Source organism: Chenopodium album, chromosome 14 (genome assembly GCF_948465745.1).
Source record: "Chenopodium album chromosome 14, dcCheAlbu1.1, whole genome shotgun sequence".
Lineage (NCBI taxonomy): Eukaryota > Viridiplantae > Streptophyta > Magnoliopsida > Caryophyllales > Amaranthaceae > Chenopodium > Chenopodium album.
In genome coordinates, this window is record NC_137847.1 from 19,861,260 (window position 1) to 19,882,694 (window position 21,435).

The 21,435-nt window shown below is 34.4% G+C and overlaps 1 protein-coding gene across 2 annotated transcripts; it reads right to left on the reverse strand.

Annotated features, from left to right (window-relative positions):
* Positions 1-7,395: 7,395 nt before the first annotated feature.
* LOC145580130 (uncharacterized) lies at positions 7,396-20,805 on the reverse strand. Of its 2 annotated transcripts, none has more exons than XM_081637486.1 (19): positions 20,490-20,805; positions 19,357-19,598; positions 18,824-18,979; positions 18,574-18,732; positions 18,408-18,491; positions 16,149-16,222; positions 15,680-16,027; positions 15,537-15,588; positions 15,258-15,413; positions 15,031-15,171; positions 14,854-14,950; positions 14,621-14,767; positions 14,494-14,548; positions 14,352-14,419; positions 13,359-13,428; positions 11,345-11,381; positions 11,114-11,156; positions 9,786-10,992; positions 7,396-9,037 (listed from the first exon to the last, which is right to left on the reverse strand). In XM_081637486.1, exons 1-19 carry the CDS (start codon positions 20,665-20,667, stop codon positions 7,861-7,863), a joined length of 4,491 nt encoding a protein of 1,496 aa, XP_081493612.1. In that variant the 5' UTR covers positions 20,668-20,805; the 3' UTR covers positions 7,396-7,860. The 2 variants fall into 2 exon arrangements, with proteins under 2 accessions (XP_081493612.1, XP_081493611.1); XM_081637485.1 differs by having other exon boundaries at positions 14,621-14,770; positions 20,490-20,804.
* Positions 20,806-21,435: the final 630 nt, after the last annotated feature.

Genomic DNA, 21,435 nt, shown 5'->3' on the forward strand with positions numbered 1-21,435 from the left:
CAGATTGAACCGCCTGACGTAGGAGCGGAGTCCCTCTCTCTCCCCCTGCCGAATAGTGCTCAAGTCAAGACTTGTTTTCTTGGCAGGGATGTTCATCGAGAAGTTTGAAGCAAACAAGAAGGCAAGCCTCTTCAAGCTATCAATACATCCGGCTAGCAGGTTGCCAAACCATTGTTGGGATACACCCTTCAATGTTGCCGGGAAGCATCTGCACCACATGGCATCCTCCAACCCCTGCATGTACATGAGATTGGTATATGCCATGGGGTAATCTTCAGGGTTGGTGGTACCATCATAGGCACCAACCAACATATTCTTAACCTTGACCGGTTGTGCCGCCTTGGTTATTTCCTTGGTGAACGCATAAGTTTGTTCACCTAGTTTAAGCAGACGGAGCTACCAGTCCAAGGGTTGGACGTTGTATGCCGCATGTCCCCCAAAAAGGGTCGAGTGCATGAAAGGAAGGGTGTACTGCCCGTAAGGCATTTGCAGCACATACGGGGCTGACCCGATCATCTGAGGGCCAATATGGACGGACTTGCCGCCTGTATGGCTCTCATATAAGGATTGAGAATTCCTTGCGGATGTATGTTTGAAACTATCTGGAAAGCTCGATGTAGAGGCTGACTCAGACAGCTGATGGCTCCGGTTGTGCTCGATGATGTGTCGAGCATCGGTGAAAGTTTTCTTGCTGCCATCCGGCTGAACAACTCGAATGACCTTCCTTTTTGCCCGTCTAAGGCAAAAGGATCTTGGTCCAGTCAATGGTAGGCGTGGCCTTCTCCTTTGGATGTGGAGTAGGCTGCCTGTCTCTGACTGACTTTCTCCTCTTAGCTTGAGGAGTCTTCTTGGCCGACTAACCCTTTCTAGAGCCAGTTATCCTCTTGTGGATCAGGTCCTTGATTTCACCCTTGAAACTTGAGTTCGTCTCGGGTGACTAGAGCCTGACCCCTTTCCATCTGGGTATTCCCAGGCGGTGGTCCAGTAGACTTGCTGGGACCAGCTTCATTGTTGCTCCGCTCCAGTCTATCTCTGGGACGGATGCGCTTAGAGATGAGTGACCCATCAGGAGCCACATGGGTTTCGACTTCACATCCGTTGTTTGTATCATGGTCTGTATGGACCTCCCCATCGACTGTAGGCTGATTGGGGTCAGGTGGTGGTACAGAATCTTTAACCATCTAAGAGGTACTCTCCCCACCGACGGCGCCAAATGTTTTGGGTGTTTCTTTTGGTCCCTTTGGAGAGTTACGTCACCAAGACTGGTCCAGCGCGGTCTGTACCTGCAAAACACGGAGACTCCGGTTGGTAGGAGCTCAGCCTCCGACAATCAAGTTAGTACTGGTCGTAGAAGATGAAAAGGTGCAGAAAAGGTAAAAGTGATATCTTCTCGGATACCAAGATCAGGTGTTTTTCTCTGATGTGAGAGAATATAGGGTAGCTGTAAAAATGAATTTGTCCCATAAATGGGGGAAATCTCCCTATTTATAGGGTCATTGGGAAAAGTGTCCTTTCTTAGGTCATTCTGACCTAAGTTTAGTGGGTTGCGCCATATTACGGCTTTCTTGGGATTTGGGCCAGGAAGGCAGCCTTTTCTCCCATTTGTTTGGAGGGACACGTGACATTAGGCAATTGATCCATTTGGATCTCTCATGGGTTGACACATGTCAACTTCTGATAGGGTCACGCGTCTTGGGTAATATTACCCAAAACACTATGGGTACAAATTAATTTTAATTTGAATTTTTTTTTCTTTTTAAAAAATATTTTTCTTTTGACAAATTAAAATTGCATATGATTGAATTAACATTTTTCATTACATAATTTGTAAACCGTAAATGGCACGGGACTTAAACAAGTGTTAACTATTGTATAGTATTATAATATCAAATATCTATAATTTCTGTAAATATATTTTTAAAGATATACATCTTAAAGATCTTGCAAAGTCAAAATGAGACTACCAAATTTAAACGGAGGGAATATTACAAACGTGCCAATGAAAGTTTATGTGCTACATGGCACTCCCCTCTCATGCAAATGTTCAATGCATATGTTAGCTTTTCAATTAAAAACTCGAGAATAGTTACTACAAGGTTTTGAACACATGATCTATAGAATGAAAAATGAAGATATATTCATCTATCAATCCACCATTACATCAACCAAGCTAAGCTTGGTCCAATGGAAAGGAGATCACCTTCTAACCATTACCATACCTTCGAGCCGTGATAGCCCGCTACCCGGAAGCAATGATACCGAGAGCAAAAATATAATTTCACGTAAAAGCTTCGACAGTAATTACTATGTCGTAAAAATAATAGTATAAAAATCCACAATAATAGTATAAAAGCAACATTAAAAGTATAGTAATAATAAATAACAATATAATTAGAAACTGAAAATAATTTTGTTAAAACTATAGTATTTAAAGCAAACCCACAAACATTCTTGAAAATCAAATACATATAAACTCATATTGGATATGTTATAGTTGTATACAAATTAACAATAACAGTACATAAATCAACAATAATAGAATAAAAATAAAAAGTTACACTATTTGATCAACAATAGCTACCACCAACAATCAATTTGCGTCATAGTCTTTAACACCCCCCCCCCCCCCAACACAACAACATCTAAACTCAACTTATGTAAAGAAGCTTGCAAATTTAAGGGAGATGGATCTGAGCTCACTAGCTTTGTTTATGAACATGGAACAAATGTCAGTTTCCATAAATATTAGTACACTAAGCTTTGTTTACGAACATGGAATTAACAAAGCCAAAGAAGGAAACCGACATATATAGCTATTATGCTCACTGGCCAAATAATATATAATACTATTATTCAATAAAAAAAATAAAATAAAAAAATAAAAAAACTACCTGGTATTGTCGCTCTCGAGTAGTGGGCGAACATTTCTCCCTTACCTTCCCCCCACTCTTCCAAATTGTCTAGCCCATGTTAAGTGGTTTAAAATGAAAGACTTTAAAATATTATTATTATTATTATATATTTTTATAATATTTACTAGATAAAAGCCCATGCAATGCAAAAAAATTTTTTTTTTTTTTTTTTTACATTTCATTTTGTATATTTTTTGTAATTTCTTAATATCTAACAATTTTTTTTTTTTGTTTTTTTTCTATTCTAATTTTTTAACATAATTTAATGTAAGAAAAATTCTTAAGTGTTTAAAATATTTTATTCATTATTAGTTTCATAGATAGAACTTTAATTTATTAAATTGAAATAAATTACGAAAATATTATCTTTTTTGAAACAAAAAAGATAATATGTTCATAATTTATTATCTCATTCATTAGACAATTAGATAAAACCGTTAAAATCAAATGGTATTTTTTAATTTATAAATAGCTTTAAAATATTTAAATACTAATAAAATGGTTTTTTTTTTTTGTTTTATTTAATAATATAAGTCATAAATTCTTATTTCTTGCTTTTTTTACTTGTTTAATTCTCAAATCTAATTTTTATTGGTCAAATTTTTATAAGTCCAAATAATACTTTTTCTTATGTGACGTGCCATGCACAGTTTAATTTTTTTATGTATTTTTTGTATATTTCTTGTGATATCTTAATCTCTACAACCTTTTATTTTTATCTATTTAAAGTTTTTTGTCTTAAATTATAAGTTTTAAATTTTTTTTATGAAAATATAATCTCATTTATATAAAACCATTAATATCAAAATAAAATTTATATATTTTAAAAAATTTAAATCATAATATCGAAATATAATTTTTAGCTTTTTAAAAAATTTAAAAATTTAAATCCAAATATTTAAAGATAATTTTAAGTTCTTTTATTATCTAAAGATAATAAATCATAAAGATCCTAAATCACTATTCATCATTTTTAGCTAGGCAAAATTCTTAAATCTCATCTGTCACTTTTGCTTAGGTGGCTAGTAAATTTTTTTAATTTTAAAATAAAATACATTAGAATTCAGGTTAAATAATGTTAATTTCATCTACAGATTTTTTTTAAGATTACTTAACTCTCATAAAAAGATAATATTCTTAATTAAAGCATATAATATTCTTGACATTTATATTAAATAAATCAATATATTCACCAAGTAAATTGTTGCAAAAATGAACTAAAAATTGTAATTGTATAAAATCAAATATATACATTGAAATTTTTCCATTGTCCCTTCATTCAATTTTGGACAAAAGTGTTGAACAAAGATGGCTTTAATTGAACGTAATCACCATGTAATTAAAAATAAAGAAATAAGTTAATTTAATAACTTTATTAAGTCACCTAAATCACAAATTTTGCTTTTGTTCATAAAATAAATTAATAAAAATTAAAAAAAAATAAAGAGGTTTATGAAAATTTTTATTAATGTATACAAATATACAATTTATAAAAATACCTATTCTTCAATAGGACCATATCCAAACTAATTATATTAATAAATTATCTTGTTTGCGGAAGGTTTAGTACGTCAAACAGGCTAGAAAATCATACCTTGATTTTCCAACTATTTTTGGTCGAATTTAATTCTCGGATTAAGTTAGATAATTAGATGTGCATATGAAAACAAAATCAGATCAGTAAACAAGACATAAAAAAAATAAAAAATAAAAACAATCATTACGTCCCATAATAAGCCCAATGTAAGTAATAATTACAAATGCATGTAAAATGTAAGTAATAATTACAAATGTAAATTTAAATATGAATTCTAAAAATTAAGCTAAGAATTACCCAACGATTGATGATCTAAAATTGACACAAAATTAATAACACAAAATTCACTTTATGTGGATTTGTATTGATACGAAATTTTGCTGGTGTCGTATGATGCATCATTTTATAATGGTAACTATCACAAATTTTAATTTTATCATTTTTTTAAAATTTATTTTAATTTTAATTTATTCATAATTAAGGTACAAATTTTTTTTTATCATAAACGCTATCAAAATTTATCTTACAGTGTACTTATTTTTAATATTTTTTTACCATTAGTTCATAAGATAAATTCCTTTCAAAAAAAATAAAGATAATTTTATTTGTTGTTTTAATTTACGTGGCATTAAAATTTTAGATATTAAATATAATTGGTTAATTTTATTTTGGTAGCGACATAATTTTTTATCATTCGTCACTTTTTCTTAGGTGGTGAATGAATTTTTTAATTCTAAAATAAAATACAAATCTAATTTTTAATTAGTCGAAATAATATCTTTGCGTATGTGGTGTGCCAAATGCTGTTGAAAAAATGTCTACTTCATTTATATACTAGTTTTGCGCCCGGGCGATGCCCGAATGGTTGTTAATAGTATAGGATAAACTTTTTGGATTGGATGTTATATATGGTCGTATAAAACTTTTTGATAATGCAGGATATTTAGATATACTGAACTAAAATATATATTATTGAATTGAAATTATTTTTACTGAACTAAAAGTATTTTTATCAAATCTAAAATTATTTTTTCAATCAAATATATTATAAATGGATCCTATTTTAAAGAATTTTTTAAAACAAATTTTATAATGGAAAGTATCGAATTATAGGATATTTATTAAAAGTTATGATTAATTTTGTATGTATAAAATATTAGAAATATATTGAAAATAAAACTCTATACAACATTTTTATCATTAAAAATCTATCCAAACTTTGCTTACTTATTATCATCATATGTGTCACAATAATACCTATTTGTCACCTACGTGGCGTGACACTTGGCGAAAAACTGGAATGCCACGTGTCGCAGTCTCGTGGTCTGGTTGCGTGACCGGTGTTATATATTAGTGATATGATTGATATTAGATTAGATTACTCTGCAATTAATTATGCCTCCACCACATATATAATAATAACAAGAAAGTTTTTATATTATTTTTTACCCTACACCTTATGGTAATGATATATTTTTCTTTTAAAAAAAAAAAAAAGGTTTTCAAATATCAATACAGACACCAGGAATGATATGTATTATTTCCTGTTACAATTTTTTCCCTCCAAAACCCCCTCCTTATTTTTTTTTCTTTTTTTAAGAAATCTCATTAATTGCCTACTATAAGTTATACACAAAATATTCACCAAATTATATAATATAATTGTGATTATATTGAGTTATATACTTTCCATTTCTGTAATTAATATTTTCCATTCTATGTAATTTTAGACTACATATCTAATGTAATTTAAATAAATATAGAATTTTCAAAATTTTACTATACAAATCTAAAGTAAAATTAAATTAACTTATATCAAAAAATATAAATCTAAAAGTTAAAAAAAAAAAATTTCCAAGGAAAATTTATGCTAAATTTATATAATAATAATTAAAGATTTTGGTGAATACGACGAGTAAAACATGTACTTCGCATTAGATTGTAGCTACTGAAGCGGAAGATATGACAAGTATATTTTTTAGTTTTTTTTCTCTACGGGAGATTTTAAAAAAAAAAAAGAATGAGTCAACTTCTCTTATATAGTTATGTGAAGCAATATTCATTTATTTTTCAATTAATAAAATGAAATTATAAAAATAAAAAATAATAAAAATAAAAATAAAAATAAAAATAAAAACAAATAACTTAAAATACTATTCAAATTACGTTCCTTTATTTTTGTATTGACTATTAGTAAATGAACCCCTTATTACTAATTGAATTATCTTTGTTTTTTCACACAGTGTTCTAATAATTTGATTTATAAACCACGCATCGCACGGACACTATGCTAGTTATGCAATTATTTTCACATCATAACTAAAAGTTTTTCTCATAAATAATAAAATAATGAAAAATAACAACCAGAGGACACATTAAGGATACACACTAATTATAATTTAAAACAATTACTCTCTCTCTCTCTCCATAAAACTTTTACAAAAATCGGATGTACAATAATTATTGTACATCCATTATAAAAATAGCCTAAAGTGATCAAAAGTTACCCCTGAAATGAATAAAAGTTACCCCAATATGCATATACGTAACCCAATGCAACTTAAATTATCTACGCTTTATTAGTAAAGAATCACATTTTAAATGACAAAATCAATTATTAGTGATTGAATGTTATTAAATTACCTTCCGCAGACTTATTTTAGTTGTCAAATTTCAACTTATAATGTCCTACTTCGTATTACGTTAGTCAAGCTTTCAACAACAATAAAATCATTTGATGTGCCCCTAAATTCAATCTTAATTGGTCAAAAGTTAATCTAAATGTTGAGATGCATCACATTAAATAATGTTCTCTTCATTTATTTTTTTTTCCTTTTCCTTGAGTATTCCAACTTGGAGAGATGAATTTGTCAACTGACATTGCTAAATCAAATCACACCAATATGAAAAAAAAAAAAAAAAAAAAAAAAAAAAAAAAAAAAAAAAAAAACAAATCAAATCTTCAAATTTACTGAAGCACACAAGATTTGCTCGAGGTTTGATCAAATGTTCAAATTTAAAGCACACAAGATTTGCTCGAGTGAAACGGCTAAGACCACCAGAGTAATCGGTTAGTCAGATGAATCTGAAGGAGTAATTATTTACAGTGCCAGAAAACATGGTAAGAGTACCTAGATGCTGACCAGATCACACAAAATGTATTTTACAAAATAACAAGGCTAGTCCTTAAGTAAGAAGAGTGACTACAAACTGAAAGCTAGTTTCCCCAACCTTCGGCATCACTACTATAGTCAGACTATTAATTTCCCCAAGATGATCCTCCACCTTGACCTGCATTCTTTAGATATATCATTACCCCACTACTATAGTCAGACTATTAACTTCCCCAAGATGATCCACCTTGACCTGCATTCTTAGATATATCATTACCCCACTACTATAGTCAGACTATTAATTTCCCCAAGATGATCCACCTTGACCTGCATTCTTAGATATATCATTACCCCAGCCGCTTTTTTGATTATTGCCTCCACTACCCCAAGATGAACCACCTCCACCTGCCTTATTCCCATCCTTTTCTTCTGCTTCATTACCATTGCCCCAGCCCTTGCTACTGCCTCCTGTGCTATTGTCAACAATTGTTTTATCACTGCTCCCGCCTCCCCATGATGATCCGCCTGCACTTGGTTCATCACTGCTTCTGCCTCCCCAAGACGATCCGCCTGCACTTGGTTTATCACTGCTCTTGCCTCCCCAAGACGATCCGCCGGCACTTGGTTCATCACTGCTTCCGCCTCCCCAAGATGATCTGCCTGCACTTGGTTTATCACAGCTCTTGTCTCCCCAAGATGATCCACCTGCACTTGGTTTATCACTGCTCTTGCCTCCCCAAGATGATCCGCCTGCATTTGGTTCATCACTGCTTCTGCCTCCCCAAGACGATCCGCCACTGCTTCTGCCTCCCCAAGACGATCCGCCTGCACTTGGTTTATCACTGCTCTTGCCTCCCCAAGATGATCCGCCTGCACTTGGTTCATCACTGCTTCTGCCTCCCCAAGACGATCCGCCTGCACTTGGTTTACCACTGCTCTTTACTCCCCAAGATGATCCTCCTGCAATCAGTTCATCAATGCTTCTGTCACCCCAAGACGATCCGCCTGCACTTGGTTTATCACTGCTCTTGTCTCCCCAAGATGATCCACCTTCACTTGGTTTCCCCCATCCTTTATCTTCCCTACCAGTATTAAATCCTTTGCTCCAACTACTTTTATCTCCACTTGTTTTATCACCACTTCCAGCTCCCCAAGAACTACCTACACCTGGCTTTCCCCATCCACTGTCTTCCCCACCCCCATTAGTACCCCCTCCTCTGCTCCAACCGCGTTTATCTCCACCTGTTTTATCGTCACTACCACCTCCCCAAGATGAACCACCTTGACCTTCATTTTTCCAGCTTGGAAATTGCCCTCGACCACCTGATCTACCACCACCACCTCTACCAGATTGATCACGGCCTCCACGGAAACCTCTGCCTCCTCTTCTCCCACCTGATCCTTGCCCCCAACCAGGCTCTTGATCACTTTCAGAGTTCCTCGAGGCACCATTCCAACCAGTTTGTATAGAACTTCTGCAAATGGAGAAACAGATCAATTATCACTTTAATTTAAAGAATGTGTCAAGAATATAGTGTAAGATAAGGGAAAAAAAAAAAAAAAAAAAAAAAAGGAACCTACAAAATCAAGCAAGAGAACAAAGCTTGATGCAAAAAATTATTTTCTAAACAAGGGTGAAAACAAGATCCACAAGTGCCAATGAAAAAGAAAAAAAAAAAAAAAAAGGCCGGCACATTTTCTCCAAACATTTTGTCTAGGTATTTGAACCAAACACAGAAAGGAATGCAACTAGCAAAAGTGTAACACAGGCAAGGGAGAGGGGTAATTGAAAAACTTAAGGTCCAAAAAATTATTTTATCTCAATTACACATAGAGTAGCATAGAATCACTTTCCAAAAACAGGGAACTAGACATCATAGATGACACCACAGGTAAGAGAAAGATCATACACCATCAATAGTAGCATATAAAATGGGATCTCAGATCTATTGGCTATCCAAATTAACGCAAAAACAAAGCCCAATATTCCATAGACATCCAAAATCCAGCGAGTCAACCATGCTAAAATTTCTTATCAATTCATGCAGAAGAAAAACATTGTTATAAACAGCCAGCAAAAGAAATGCAAAATTTCCAGGTCCTACTCATATCATACAGCATTTTCAAAAGTAAAACATTAGCTAAAATTTAATTGGATTCAGATAAGGAAAGGGCATTAAATTTAAACTAAGATATTAAACAAATTATAAAGATATCACATACTTTTCTGAAGACCAGCCACCACCATTCTTATCAGGTTCGTTCGACTTATTCCACCCTTTGCAGCCATCCCCCTTGTTGTCACTCCAGCTTTTGCCCTTGTCCCAACTACTTGCCAGTCCATCATTCTCTACAGATGAATTTCCCCAAGATGGCCCAGGCTGGTCCTTCCAGCCTTTGTTTCCAGAAGCATAATTATCTTGATTGTCATTACCAAATCCAGAAAATTGATCTTTGTCAAATGATCTTCCTCTTCCTCTTCCAAATTGATCACGGCCACGACCCCTCCCACTTGGACCACGGCCCCTGTTAAATCCTCTATTATCCTCAAAGTTCTTTGCTTGCCCCCAGGAGTCATTCCCACCTTTATTATCAGCACCAAATCCTCTGCTCCAACTGCCCCCTGCACCATCTCCACCACTCTTCCACCCAGCAGAAACCCTCCCACAAGTATCTGTATTTAACTCTTGTGAGTTTGTAAAACCCCCAGAACTAGCCCCCCATCCTTTGTTATCACAGGATGGATTACTAGCAGAGCTTCCCCATCCATTTCCTCTGTTTGAATTACCCTGGTCGCCCTTCTTATCTACCACTTTTCCCCAAGGATCCTCAGACGGAACAGATACATTTTGCCCTTCTTTTTGGCCCCAGCCTGTATTTGTTTCAGCCAAATCCACAGCTTGAGACTGCGAAACAGCTGCTGAGCTACCCCATCCGCTGATCTTACTTAATGTATTCTTTGTGCCCCACCCATCTGCTGCTTTACCCCAAGAATCTTCAGCTGGAGCACTAGGGCACTTAGGTTCAGCTGATGCAACCCCACCTGCTTTACCAAGGCTCGGTTCACCGGATTCCGAACCATTGCCCCAAGATGCACTTTTTGTACATGTTTTCTGTTTACCCCAGCCAGAAGATCCAGGGTCACCAGATGAACCAATATTATTCCAACCTCCTTGCTCATCAGTACGTTTTCCACTGTCCCAAGAATCAGGCTGGCCCTTCTCAGCACTTTGACTCGACCAACCACTAGCATTTGCATTTTTTTGTCCCTGCATCCATGGGTCAGTCTCATTATCTGGTTTTTCTTGACTTGAACTGCATCCACCAACGCTCCATGAGTTTCCATGATCTCCAACAGGGGCTTTTCCTTTCCCCCAACCAACAGCTTTTTCATCACTGACAGCAACTTTACTAAGCCAAGCAGTGTCTTCTACATTTTTAGATTAAATAAGAAAAGTAAGAAATGGTATGGCTATGTTTAGCTCACATAAATTCATGATCTTAATACTTGTTAAAGATAAAATCAGTCAGGAAAAAAAAAAATTGATTACCAGCAGAAGAAGGTAGATCATTTGCAGCAGTACCTGCTTGAAGCTGCATTCACCAAAAGAAACATGGGCTCACTTAAAGAAATAGCATAAGCGCAGACAATGAATTATCAAAAGCTTCATTATTTATTTTTTAGGGTGGAGGCTGATGAGATGCATGTTAGGAAGAGAATAGCGTAAATCCACATGCAATGCAAACTAAATAAATAAATAAAGAAGGAACAATTAACCAACCGAAGCACCCGAGGACGGAAAGGCAGGCCAAGCACTCCTGCACACATAAATCAAAATCATCAACAATAATCATTAAGTCAGTCACTAAAACATTAAACAGCAGAAGAAAACATACACCAAAAGGATGTAGACAAGGATATGGAAGTTCCTATCAACACCAGCTTCTAACAGGCATTGTATATTTGCATATAAAATAATGGTTAAGCAGGTGCAAAAGCAAGCAAACATAATGTCATGCCCCGTAAACATTGTCACAATCTAGAATAGAGATTTTATATCAGCTCTCCCCTCCCCCCCCCCCCCCCCCAAAAAAAAAAAAAAAAAAAAAAAAAAAAAAAAAAAAAAAAAAAGAGCACTATCTAACCATAATAATCAATTACAACACTTCCTACAATGCAATGAAAGTGACACCATTCCACAAATCTCCTTACCATTTGGTCCAGACTATAAAACAACAATAACATAAAATATATTGCTACTGTTGAGAGACGATCTTTTTCATTGACACATGATAAAAGAGGAAAAGAAACATTGACAAAGCAGGCCGTTTAGTAAATATATACCACCAGGTTCCATGAACAGTTTTATCTGAAGTACTTTGGTGTGCCTCCTGAGTGAAGAGAACGGTGTTGTTAGGAAATCTTAAGGTTACCCAGCTTAGTTGGCAATGGGAAGACCATAATGCAGAAAAAAGCAAAAGAGCAGCCAGCCAGACTGGTTGAATGGTAACTAAAGGCTAAAGAAAGAGATACCATTCAGAACCTGTTTCGGTTGTTAAATCTAATGAAATCTACCTTAATTATATTTTAATAGATTTTGTAAATATGTGCCTAAATTGTTTTCAGAGTTTATGCTTCAGATTCAAGAACATACTAATTTAAGTTTAGAGTAACAATTTGCTGTTGCAGTAGTAGTACTCTACTGTCACCTAAAATTTCGGTGTGCCAGATATTGGAAATCATAAGCTACCCAGCTTAGGTATGAGCATAAGGTAGCAAAGGGAAGACCATAACACAGAAAGAAGCAAAATAACAATAAGACTGTTTAACTGTAACTAGAGCCTAAGGAAATAGAATCCATTCAGAACCTGTTCAGTGGTTAATTCTAATGGATTCTACCTTAATTATATTTTTATAGATTTCATAAATATGTGCTTAAATTATTTCTGAGTTTATGGTTCTGTTCAAGGACATATTTTTTTAGTTAAGATTAACAATTCACTGTTGTACTCTACTTTCACCTAAAAACCTCAGTGCACCATATATTGGGAGCTTCATAACATAGTAGCTGATAACATTCTTAGGTTCTTCCAGAAACATTTGAGCTGACTGCTGCAGCATTTGCAGCATCATAATTTCAGCAGCTACATGGGTCATATTATTTAGAGTTTCGACAGCAACAACAACAATACCAAGAACTGAACAGCTGTAGTGCTGTTCAAGGCTTTGTCAAGGGCAAGAAGGCTCATGATCACAAGAAGAATGGCAGGGTACAAGGAAACAAATGTCTCAGGTTAGCCATGACAGCTGAAAAGGGGACCAACAGAGTGTCAGCTAAGTTCAACAATAGCAATTAATGGTTCAGATATTACTGGTGTACTGGATAGTACCTCACCAGTTGAGGAGAAGGATGAGCAGCAGGGAAGATAAACCGAAACTGTTGAGAAATATGTACTCCTTTGTTTTATTATATCCCTACCTTTATAGTTTCCTGGTTAAAAATAGTCTGCTCAATTTATAAAAAAAAAAAACATTTATCTACCTTGTCTAAACAACTAAAATAAACTTATAATTTTTCCGTGTTGGGTTAAATTACCCCAATGTTCTTGCTATGCACTCTCTTTATTCTAAATCCCATGTGACCTACCAACCATCAAGGACAATTCAGTAAAAGAAAAAAAGATGTTAAAATTAACATGCACATAACAGAGCAAGGAAGATCGAAGGAAGTGTATACCACCATTTAGGAATAGAGAACACCTCAATTACACTACCCGTATAGAGAAAGAGCATACCTTTCACTTGACATCCCTCCAACATTCCAACCATCACCAATTGTTGAACTGCTAGCTTGTGATAACCAATCTTCAAATTTAAACAAAAAAATTCGATATCAGTTTCCAATGCCTAGAACACAAACATCAATAAGAAGTCATGGAAAGGGTGCTCCTTAAAGTCAAATTTCAATATCATGGAAAGGGTGCAACAATATCAATACTGGTAATCAAGCTCATTTTTGCATTCTTAAAAAAAAGAAAGAAAGAAAAAGAAAAAAAGAAAGAGCTCATTTTTGCACTTTGAATTTTTGAAAACACACAGATTAAACTTGCCCAAAATAAGATACAAACAGTGTGCAACAGATGTATCTTTATCTGAATTTCTCAGCACCATACCCAAAAATTTCAAAATGGTGAAACAAAGTAGAAACAAGAGGCAGATTTTGAGACAGAAAACTGCCATACAGAAGCTGCAGTTTGGTTTCCAAAATCATTTCTTTTCTCTCTTTCAGAATTTCTGGTCAATCAACAAGGTTTCGTTTTGTTAGGAGGGTCTAATTATAACAATAATGCAATGACTACACTTAAATCATCTGGAGGATGTCTTTGAAGCAAGTATTGAACCTACTACCAATATTCTGGACTAAAAATTTTTTAAATTCTTTGAACACCTCTTTCTAGATATATCCATCTGCAAGATGTATTTGGAGTGATGTTGACATACCTATTTAACCAAGGAGCAAAGATAGAAAAGAGAATAATAGAAGAATCCAGTAGGGAGGATGGAAGGGCAGAAAAAAAACAAAAAACAAAATGAAAATTGGACGTAAGCCCAGCATAATAGCCAAAACATCTTATAAATCATCTTAAACTTCCTCTATAAAAGAATCCTTAAGGGCTGCCTTCGAAATGTTCAAAACGAACTAGAAATTCAGAAAAGTAAATTGATTATATTGGGTACATGCAATATCCCGTAACTGCAAACAAAAAGAAAGTGTAGCAGATTCCTACCGTTCGTGTTGCCTTCAGTGCCAAGTAAATCGAATGGTTTAAATGGAGAACTCGTTTCTGGATGATCCCTGTCACCAAAATTAATCATCAGAGCATGTTACAGCCAACTATACAAAAATCTGCAACTTAGAAAGAAGTATACCCAATTGCTGAGGCAGAATTCTTTCCACGAACCTCAGAAAGATGCTCTCGTTTAACTGTAGAACATTAGCCTCCATAAGGTACCCTTACAGTGTATAAAAGAAATACAAGAGCCAGTATGGACAAACCTGTAAGAACCTTATGTTTGGAATCCAGTTTCACAGTGACATCAGAATAACGAACGGCTAAGACACGGCAGAGATATCCCTTTAAGGGACCAATTCGAATTCTTACTGACTGGCCAACAGAGAATAATCCATCTTTTTCGGTTTGATCTGCTGCAGTAAAGAACCCAAGTATAAAATAAGGTCAAAAGGAAAGAGATACAATTTAACTTCAAGCATACAGCTCACATGCATACCATCAGCATTATTTCCTCTCTGCCATGGTTTTTGAGGAGACAAAGGTGATTTAGGAGAGGAAGGAACATCTTCAAAACACGATGGCCCTCCTTCATCCTGTATGAGATCAAAACATCAACAAAATTGCACATCAGAAAACAAATAAAACATAAGGATGAACAGAAACTGCCCAATACCTTTCCAAGACAAGCAGTGACAGAATGCTTCACTTTCTCAGTCATCTGGGATTTTGTGCAGAAATAAGCATTATCCAAGTCATCTTCATCATATAAAAAAATGACCCCCCTGTAAACTTGCTTCACAATTCCCTGCCGTCCCTGCAACAAGGATAAAAGAAACTTAAATGAAATAAGCATATATATCGGCAATCTACACTTTGCATCTGTTATAGATAGAACAGAACCTTGATGGGTCCCTCTACAATTCTGACAGTGTCATTTGTTGATATTGTCTTCATACGATAATCTAAAGCTGTAAATTTCTTCTCTAGAGGCACATACTTCAAATCTTTTTGTCCTAGATTCAATGTCGCCGGTCCTTCTAAACCCTCTTTTAAAATCTAAAATAGACAATGACAAATCAGAAACAGGCAAACCTGCACTATTTATTGACCCCTGCCCCCCCCCCCCCCCCCCCAATAACCACCACCACCCAAAAAACAGTTTTTAAAAAATTAATAAACCTTGTAGCTCTCATCCTTCTCTATGCCTACAACCATACCAAAATCTCTTTTCCTGCCAAACATGAAAACAAAACAATGAATTTATTGTGATACAAAGCAAAGCAGCCAAGATAGAGCCAGAAGGTCTGAAAAATATGGCTCACCCAAAATGAACAAGATCATGGACTTCAAAGCTAGATTGCTCATGAGATCCAGATGAACACTCTCCTTTACCACCTCCCTTACCACCTCCTTTATCAATATTCACGATTGACTTTTTCTTTGGCTCTCCATAAAGTTGTGAAAGCCACTCCAGATTACCAGAATCATCATTGCTGGAAATCGTGAACTTCTGAAGTTCATCTTCTGTGGGATTAATACCCCAAAAACTCAAAGAATCAATGGATACTTTCTTATACAAAAACCCATCTTTCAGCATCAGGCTATCAAGAAATTCAAACATTTTTCCAGTGTCGCGATCACGCCTGTATTGTATGAGAGGTCGAAACTCCCTAAGGAGGCCAAAAGTCAACGTAAAATTAACAAAAGCAGCCCCATAAAATAAATAAATAAATAAATAAAAATGGACCATGCAAACTAAACAGCTACGACAAAAGGAGAGATATCAATTACTCCAGATCACTCGAGTTTATCAATCTTGCTGCTGGTACAGTTCCCTTGGTTCTCTTCGAATTTGCACCACCACCCTGTATAACAAAATATAAATAAAAAATAAAAAAAATAAATAAACTATCAAACTTAATGCAATACAAGAGTCCATTAACATATATACCTTTGAAAATCATAATAAATAACCTGTTCAACCAATACTAAGTAACAGAACTTGTAATAACAAACTTCTTATAAAGGACTTGGGACATCCACAAGAATACATAGTTTAAAGGGCATCCCATGCACATTACAACTTTCACACAAGAAACCAATGATATTTTACAGCAGAAGATAAATGGTATGTAGCCTATAGCACGGAAAAACATATGTTTGAGTCTTTGTAATATAGTACTACTACAGTACTACCTCAACATCACAATCTTGTTAACATATTCTGTTTTTGTCTGTTTCATAACTTTCTTAGATATCTACTTATTATTCCATTGATTGGCAAACCCATAACACTACTACGTTACCCCAAACCCCACATAATTTTCACCTTTCCACTCATTCTCCTTACTTTATCCACCTATTTTTTACACCTACCCACAATTACACTCTCTTACTTCATCCACCTACCCACCTTATTACACTCTCTTACTTTATCCACCTTTGTATTACACCCACCCGCCTTTTTACAATCTCTCTCCTTTGCCTAAAATATTGTGCAAGCTAATAATGCTAAGAGCATTTTGAAACAAAGGTAGTATATTAAAATCTATGGCTCCATTGAAGTTAGGCTTTTATCTTATCCTTGTAATAAGAAAGAGATGTTTACATAGAGTCCATAGTACAATGCATAATAATTTCCTAATGCTTCACAGCATAATAATTTAATTGATCTACTACACTTACGTCCAATAGCTGCTAATGATTAGTAATTTTTAGGGTAAATGAGCTTGAATGTATATAAATCAAAGAAAATTGCAAGCACACTGTACTTTAGCAAATGTGTCTCAAAGTTACAATAGCTAGTCATGTTCTTCATATTTAACATATTAGTTGGCATACACAATATACTTGAAGAATGATAACTAGCTAGGGTCTCAAAATACATTAAAGGTTTTCTCAACTATATGACATGAATAACAACCTCCTCCTTGTTTACTTTATGTCCCTTTAAAGACCATAAAAAACTGGAGGATGAACAAAGTAATTGAACTTATTATTAAAAGTCTTTAAGATAAAGAATAGATAGAGAGATTCTTTTTAGGATGATTCAAGCCACACTCATTCAGTGTTTCCTTTCTTGTATCCAATTTTATTATGTCCCCTTTCAGGGTGCCCATAAATGTGAAAAAGACTAGGATATTAAAATAAATTATGATAACCTTTCCACACTGTAATGACTTTTTACAAATTGAAGCACTCAAAACAACCCATAAACCCTAACTAGCAAAATTGCGGCCAATTTAACAACATAGTTCTCAAGTATAGTGCCCAGAAATTAAGTGACGACAAATTTCTTGAAATTAACATGACATATCCCCTAACCTTCTTTAGCTTTGTAACCATCTTCATGATTTCTAACCAGAAAAAGAAAGCAAGATTCACTAAAATAGTGGAATGTCAAACTAACTGCACAGAGATTGTAAACCTGACCACAGAAAATTCTACCTTCCCTGAAAATTCATGGTAATTGTAACACTCCAAATTTAAGAATGCAAAGTCTTATATTTCGTATATGGTTGAAATCATGAACATTGTTGCAGAAACACTTTCACACAGAGTGTGTATGTTTTCCACTGTCATGAGCTATTGAGCTCAAAATTCTTTACAATACAAAAATTTAATAATTTTTTAACCATGAAATGATAGCAGTGCATTCCAATTTTTTACAGCTTAAAAGCTCAAATTTTAAAATGAAGACAATGTAAAGCAGCCCATGATTAACAAGTAAAGAAAGATACAGAAATTACACGGGAACCAGTCATTAAGATAAATTTTCTCACATTGCAAAAGCAAGGACTTCATAGCATATCAACTAAGGGAAATGGCAGCTATATTGCTATAAGCATGCCTTCTGACTCACTTTGAACATTATTACATACGAGCATGAAATAACTGAGTCAAAATAATTTGCTAAGATGTGGAATGTCACGTGATGATTTCAAAAAGTACGCTATGATAAAATCTTGTCTTAAAATATAAGAATTACTAACATGTTGGAAGCCAAAATCATATAGTAAAGAAACTCGGATAGAAGACTAAGAATATTACATATTTTGCTGTAAGAGCCTGCAAATCAATTCTTGGGATCAACTTAACTGTTGCTCTTTTTCGCTCATTGTTGATAGCCACCACCTACAACAATATGAGTTCCATTTGAGAAGCAAATACTAGGACCTAATGTATGTTAGCAAGTTGTAATAAAAATCTACCAAACCTGTGCTAAGTCACCCCTGTAGATTCCATTCTTTACCCGTGCCCATGAACCCTCTTTGACTTCATGATACCTCTTTTTAACAACCAAGAGGTGACCAACTTCATTTGGTGGTACTGGTGTTACAAGGCTAAAGTATACATCAGCAAGCTGGTTACATGCCTAAAAATCCATTTACATGAAAATATTTTTAGACAAGAATGCACAGTTAGGCTAAATTGAAGAGAAAATAGGGCCACTTAAATAAAATTACCTCTGCTACATCAGACTGCCTTTCTGCTTCAACAAATACAAATCCTTTAATGTGCTCCACAGCAAATGCAGATATTATCTGCAGCTTTGTTCCTAAGACTTTCAAATCTACATACTTTTGAATCAGGCAAAACACGGTATTTTTTTCTCGCCCAACCTACATGTGGAGGAAAAGTAGTGTTCATAAAATTAAATTGTGCAAAATAGATGGAGACATAACAATGACATTTAGAGCACGTTTGGTAAGAGTACTTATTTGGTTGGAAACGGATTCAACTAAACCATTATCATTACTTTGTGTTTGGTTAGAAGGTTTAGGTAACATTTACCATTACCTAGGGATAAAGGTTTCCACCTAATTGTTACCTCTCTTACCCTTACCCTCCTCAAACAAAAAGAGATGAAGTTCCCCTCTCTTATTTGTTTTCTTTCCACTCCATTTCCAATATTCATACCAAATGCTCCCTTAAGTGATGAAATAAAATAAATATTTGAGAATAGCCATTTAATTTTGATGCCAAGAGAAAATCATACCTTACATTTGACCTTCCAGATGGTCGGTTCCCCAGAAGGCATAAGTTCACTATTGTCTACAGATCTTTTAGACTCATAATCATCTTCAGCATACCTAACATACCCCCTCCTATAACGCTCTGTTATCATTTTCTCCAGTTCATCACCACTCAACTCTTCTTCTTTAGGGATAAAAGGGACCTGGACAAATTTTCCAGGCTCACTTTTGACTTTAGGATCCTCAAAATAATCGGCCAAGAAATCTGGTCAATAACACAGAGCAGAGATATCAGATGGAATGGATTGCACAAAGAACCGATAAATATTCACACGCCAACAGGAACACATGTTTATGCTAATGTTTCTAAAATAGGAAAGAAACAATAATACTAACAATTAAAACACACAAATTTCATTGTAAAATTTTCATTAACTTAACCAACTACAGGAAACAAAGGCATTGAAATTTTGAATCATCCAAAAACACGTAAAAAAATTTTTTAAAAAAATCATAATAATGACAATAAAACAAGCAATTATGCACTACAGTTTAACAATAAAACCACCCAGATTTCTTGAACCTATTACAGTACAGATGGTGACCCTGAACCCCAAAATTCACGGAAAAGAGCTTCAAAAATGCTAAAAGATTAACACGACACCACCAAAATCACAAATAAAAATACCCCACCCAATTTTTTTCTATTTTAAACAAAATACCCACATTTCTCATTTTTCAACAAGCACCCACATGTCTTATTTTTCAACAAGCACCCACCCATATTTCTTATTTTTCAACAAGCACCCACATTTCTTTCTCTTTTTTTTTTTTTTTCGGAAGACGCACCCACATTCCATAATTTACAGGTTGAAGAACCACTTAAAAAAAAAAACATACAAATAAATAAAACCAACAAGCCATAAAATTTTGAAAATTTCAGGAACACCCAAAAACATTTATCCATAACTATGTAAGAAAAAAAAAACCCACCCAGATTCCAGAAAATTTTACATGCATAAACCCTTAAACCAAAATTGAGGTAAAGAAGATAAATGTATGTTATTTACACAAAATCAAGTTGATATGAAACCCTAAAAAGTGAAGTCTTTACAATTAGAAGAGAATCGGAAAATGAAAGAGAAATTAATCAAACCATCATCAAAAAAGTCATCGCTGCCGCTATCGCTGGCACCACCATCTTCAACGGCAGTGTCTTCGAAGAACTGTAGAATGCTGCGATTTCTCTTGCTTTTACCACCATTTCCGTCGTCTCGTTTTCTCTTTCCGAATGAATCGTTACCGTCGGCTATTCCCTTCCCTTTCGACGCCATTTCTGAGCAGTTCAAGAAGATAATGGCATGAGTAAGAGCAGACACTAGAGAGAAAGGGGAAAGAGAGAGGGATGTTTAGTGCGATCGGCTTCTGGGTCTTTGAATTTGTTTGAGGGGTTCGTATTATATGACAGGCCAATAAAAGGTAAATGTTATATTTATGCACTTTTGGTATCTTGCCTTTTAAATGTTATATTTATGCACTAATAGTTCTTAAACAAATACGGTCCCTAAATTATTATATTTATACACTTTTGGTATCTTGCCTTTCTCTTTTAGTCCCTCAATCATATATTTAGGGGTGAGCATGGATTGGATATCCGATCCGCCCAGTTTTGGATGAAATATCCGTATCCAAAAATTCTATAATTTAATGTCTATATCCGATATAAAAATGTTCGTTCGAAAATTTCGGATCGGATATCTCGGATATTCAATATTTGCCCTTTTTAATAATATTGTATAATATAATTAATAATTTAATGGTAACTTTTTAGAAAAAAAAAATTAAATTAATTCTGCAATCATTCTCTAAAAAATAAATAATTCATTGCCACTATTCAACAATAAAAAAAATCATTGCAACTACTTGAACAACCAGAACAAGAAGATTAAATATACTAGAAATTTTTAAAATACAACAAATAATTTTCACAAATTACAAAACAAATTTTTTTACAGAAATCTAAATACAAAACAAAGAAATAGTAGTTGTCATTGAAATGAAGTTCAGAAGAGGGTCGTCGTCGGTGTTGCGGGTTGGAAGCT

Coding starts and splice junctions, on each gene's coding strand:
- LOC145580130 (XM_081637485.1), bottom strand. CDS start 20,667: ATGGCGTCGAAAGGGAAGGGAATAGCCGACGGTAACGATTCATTCGGA. Junction 18,980..19,356: donor TCTGGAAGGTCAAATGTAAG/GTATGATTTTCT, acceptor CTCCACATGTAG/GTTGGGCGAGAAAAAAATAC. Junction 11,382..13,358: donor GGAGGGATGTCAAGTGAAAG/GTATGCTCTTTC, acceptor TTATGTGTGCAG/GAGTGCTTGGCCTGCCTTTC.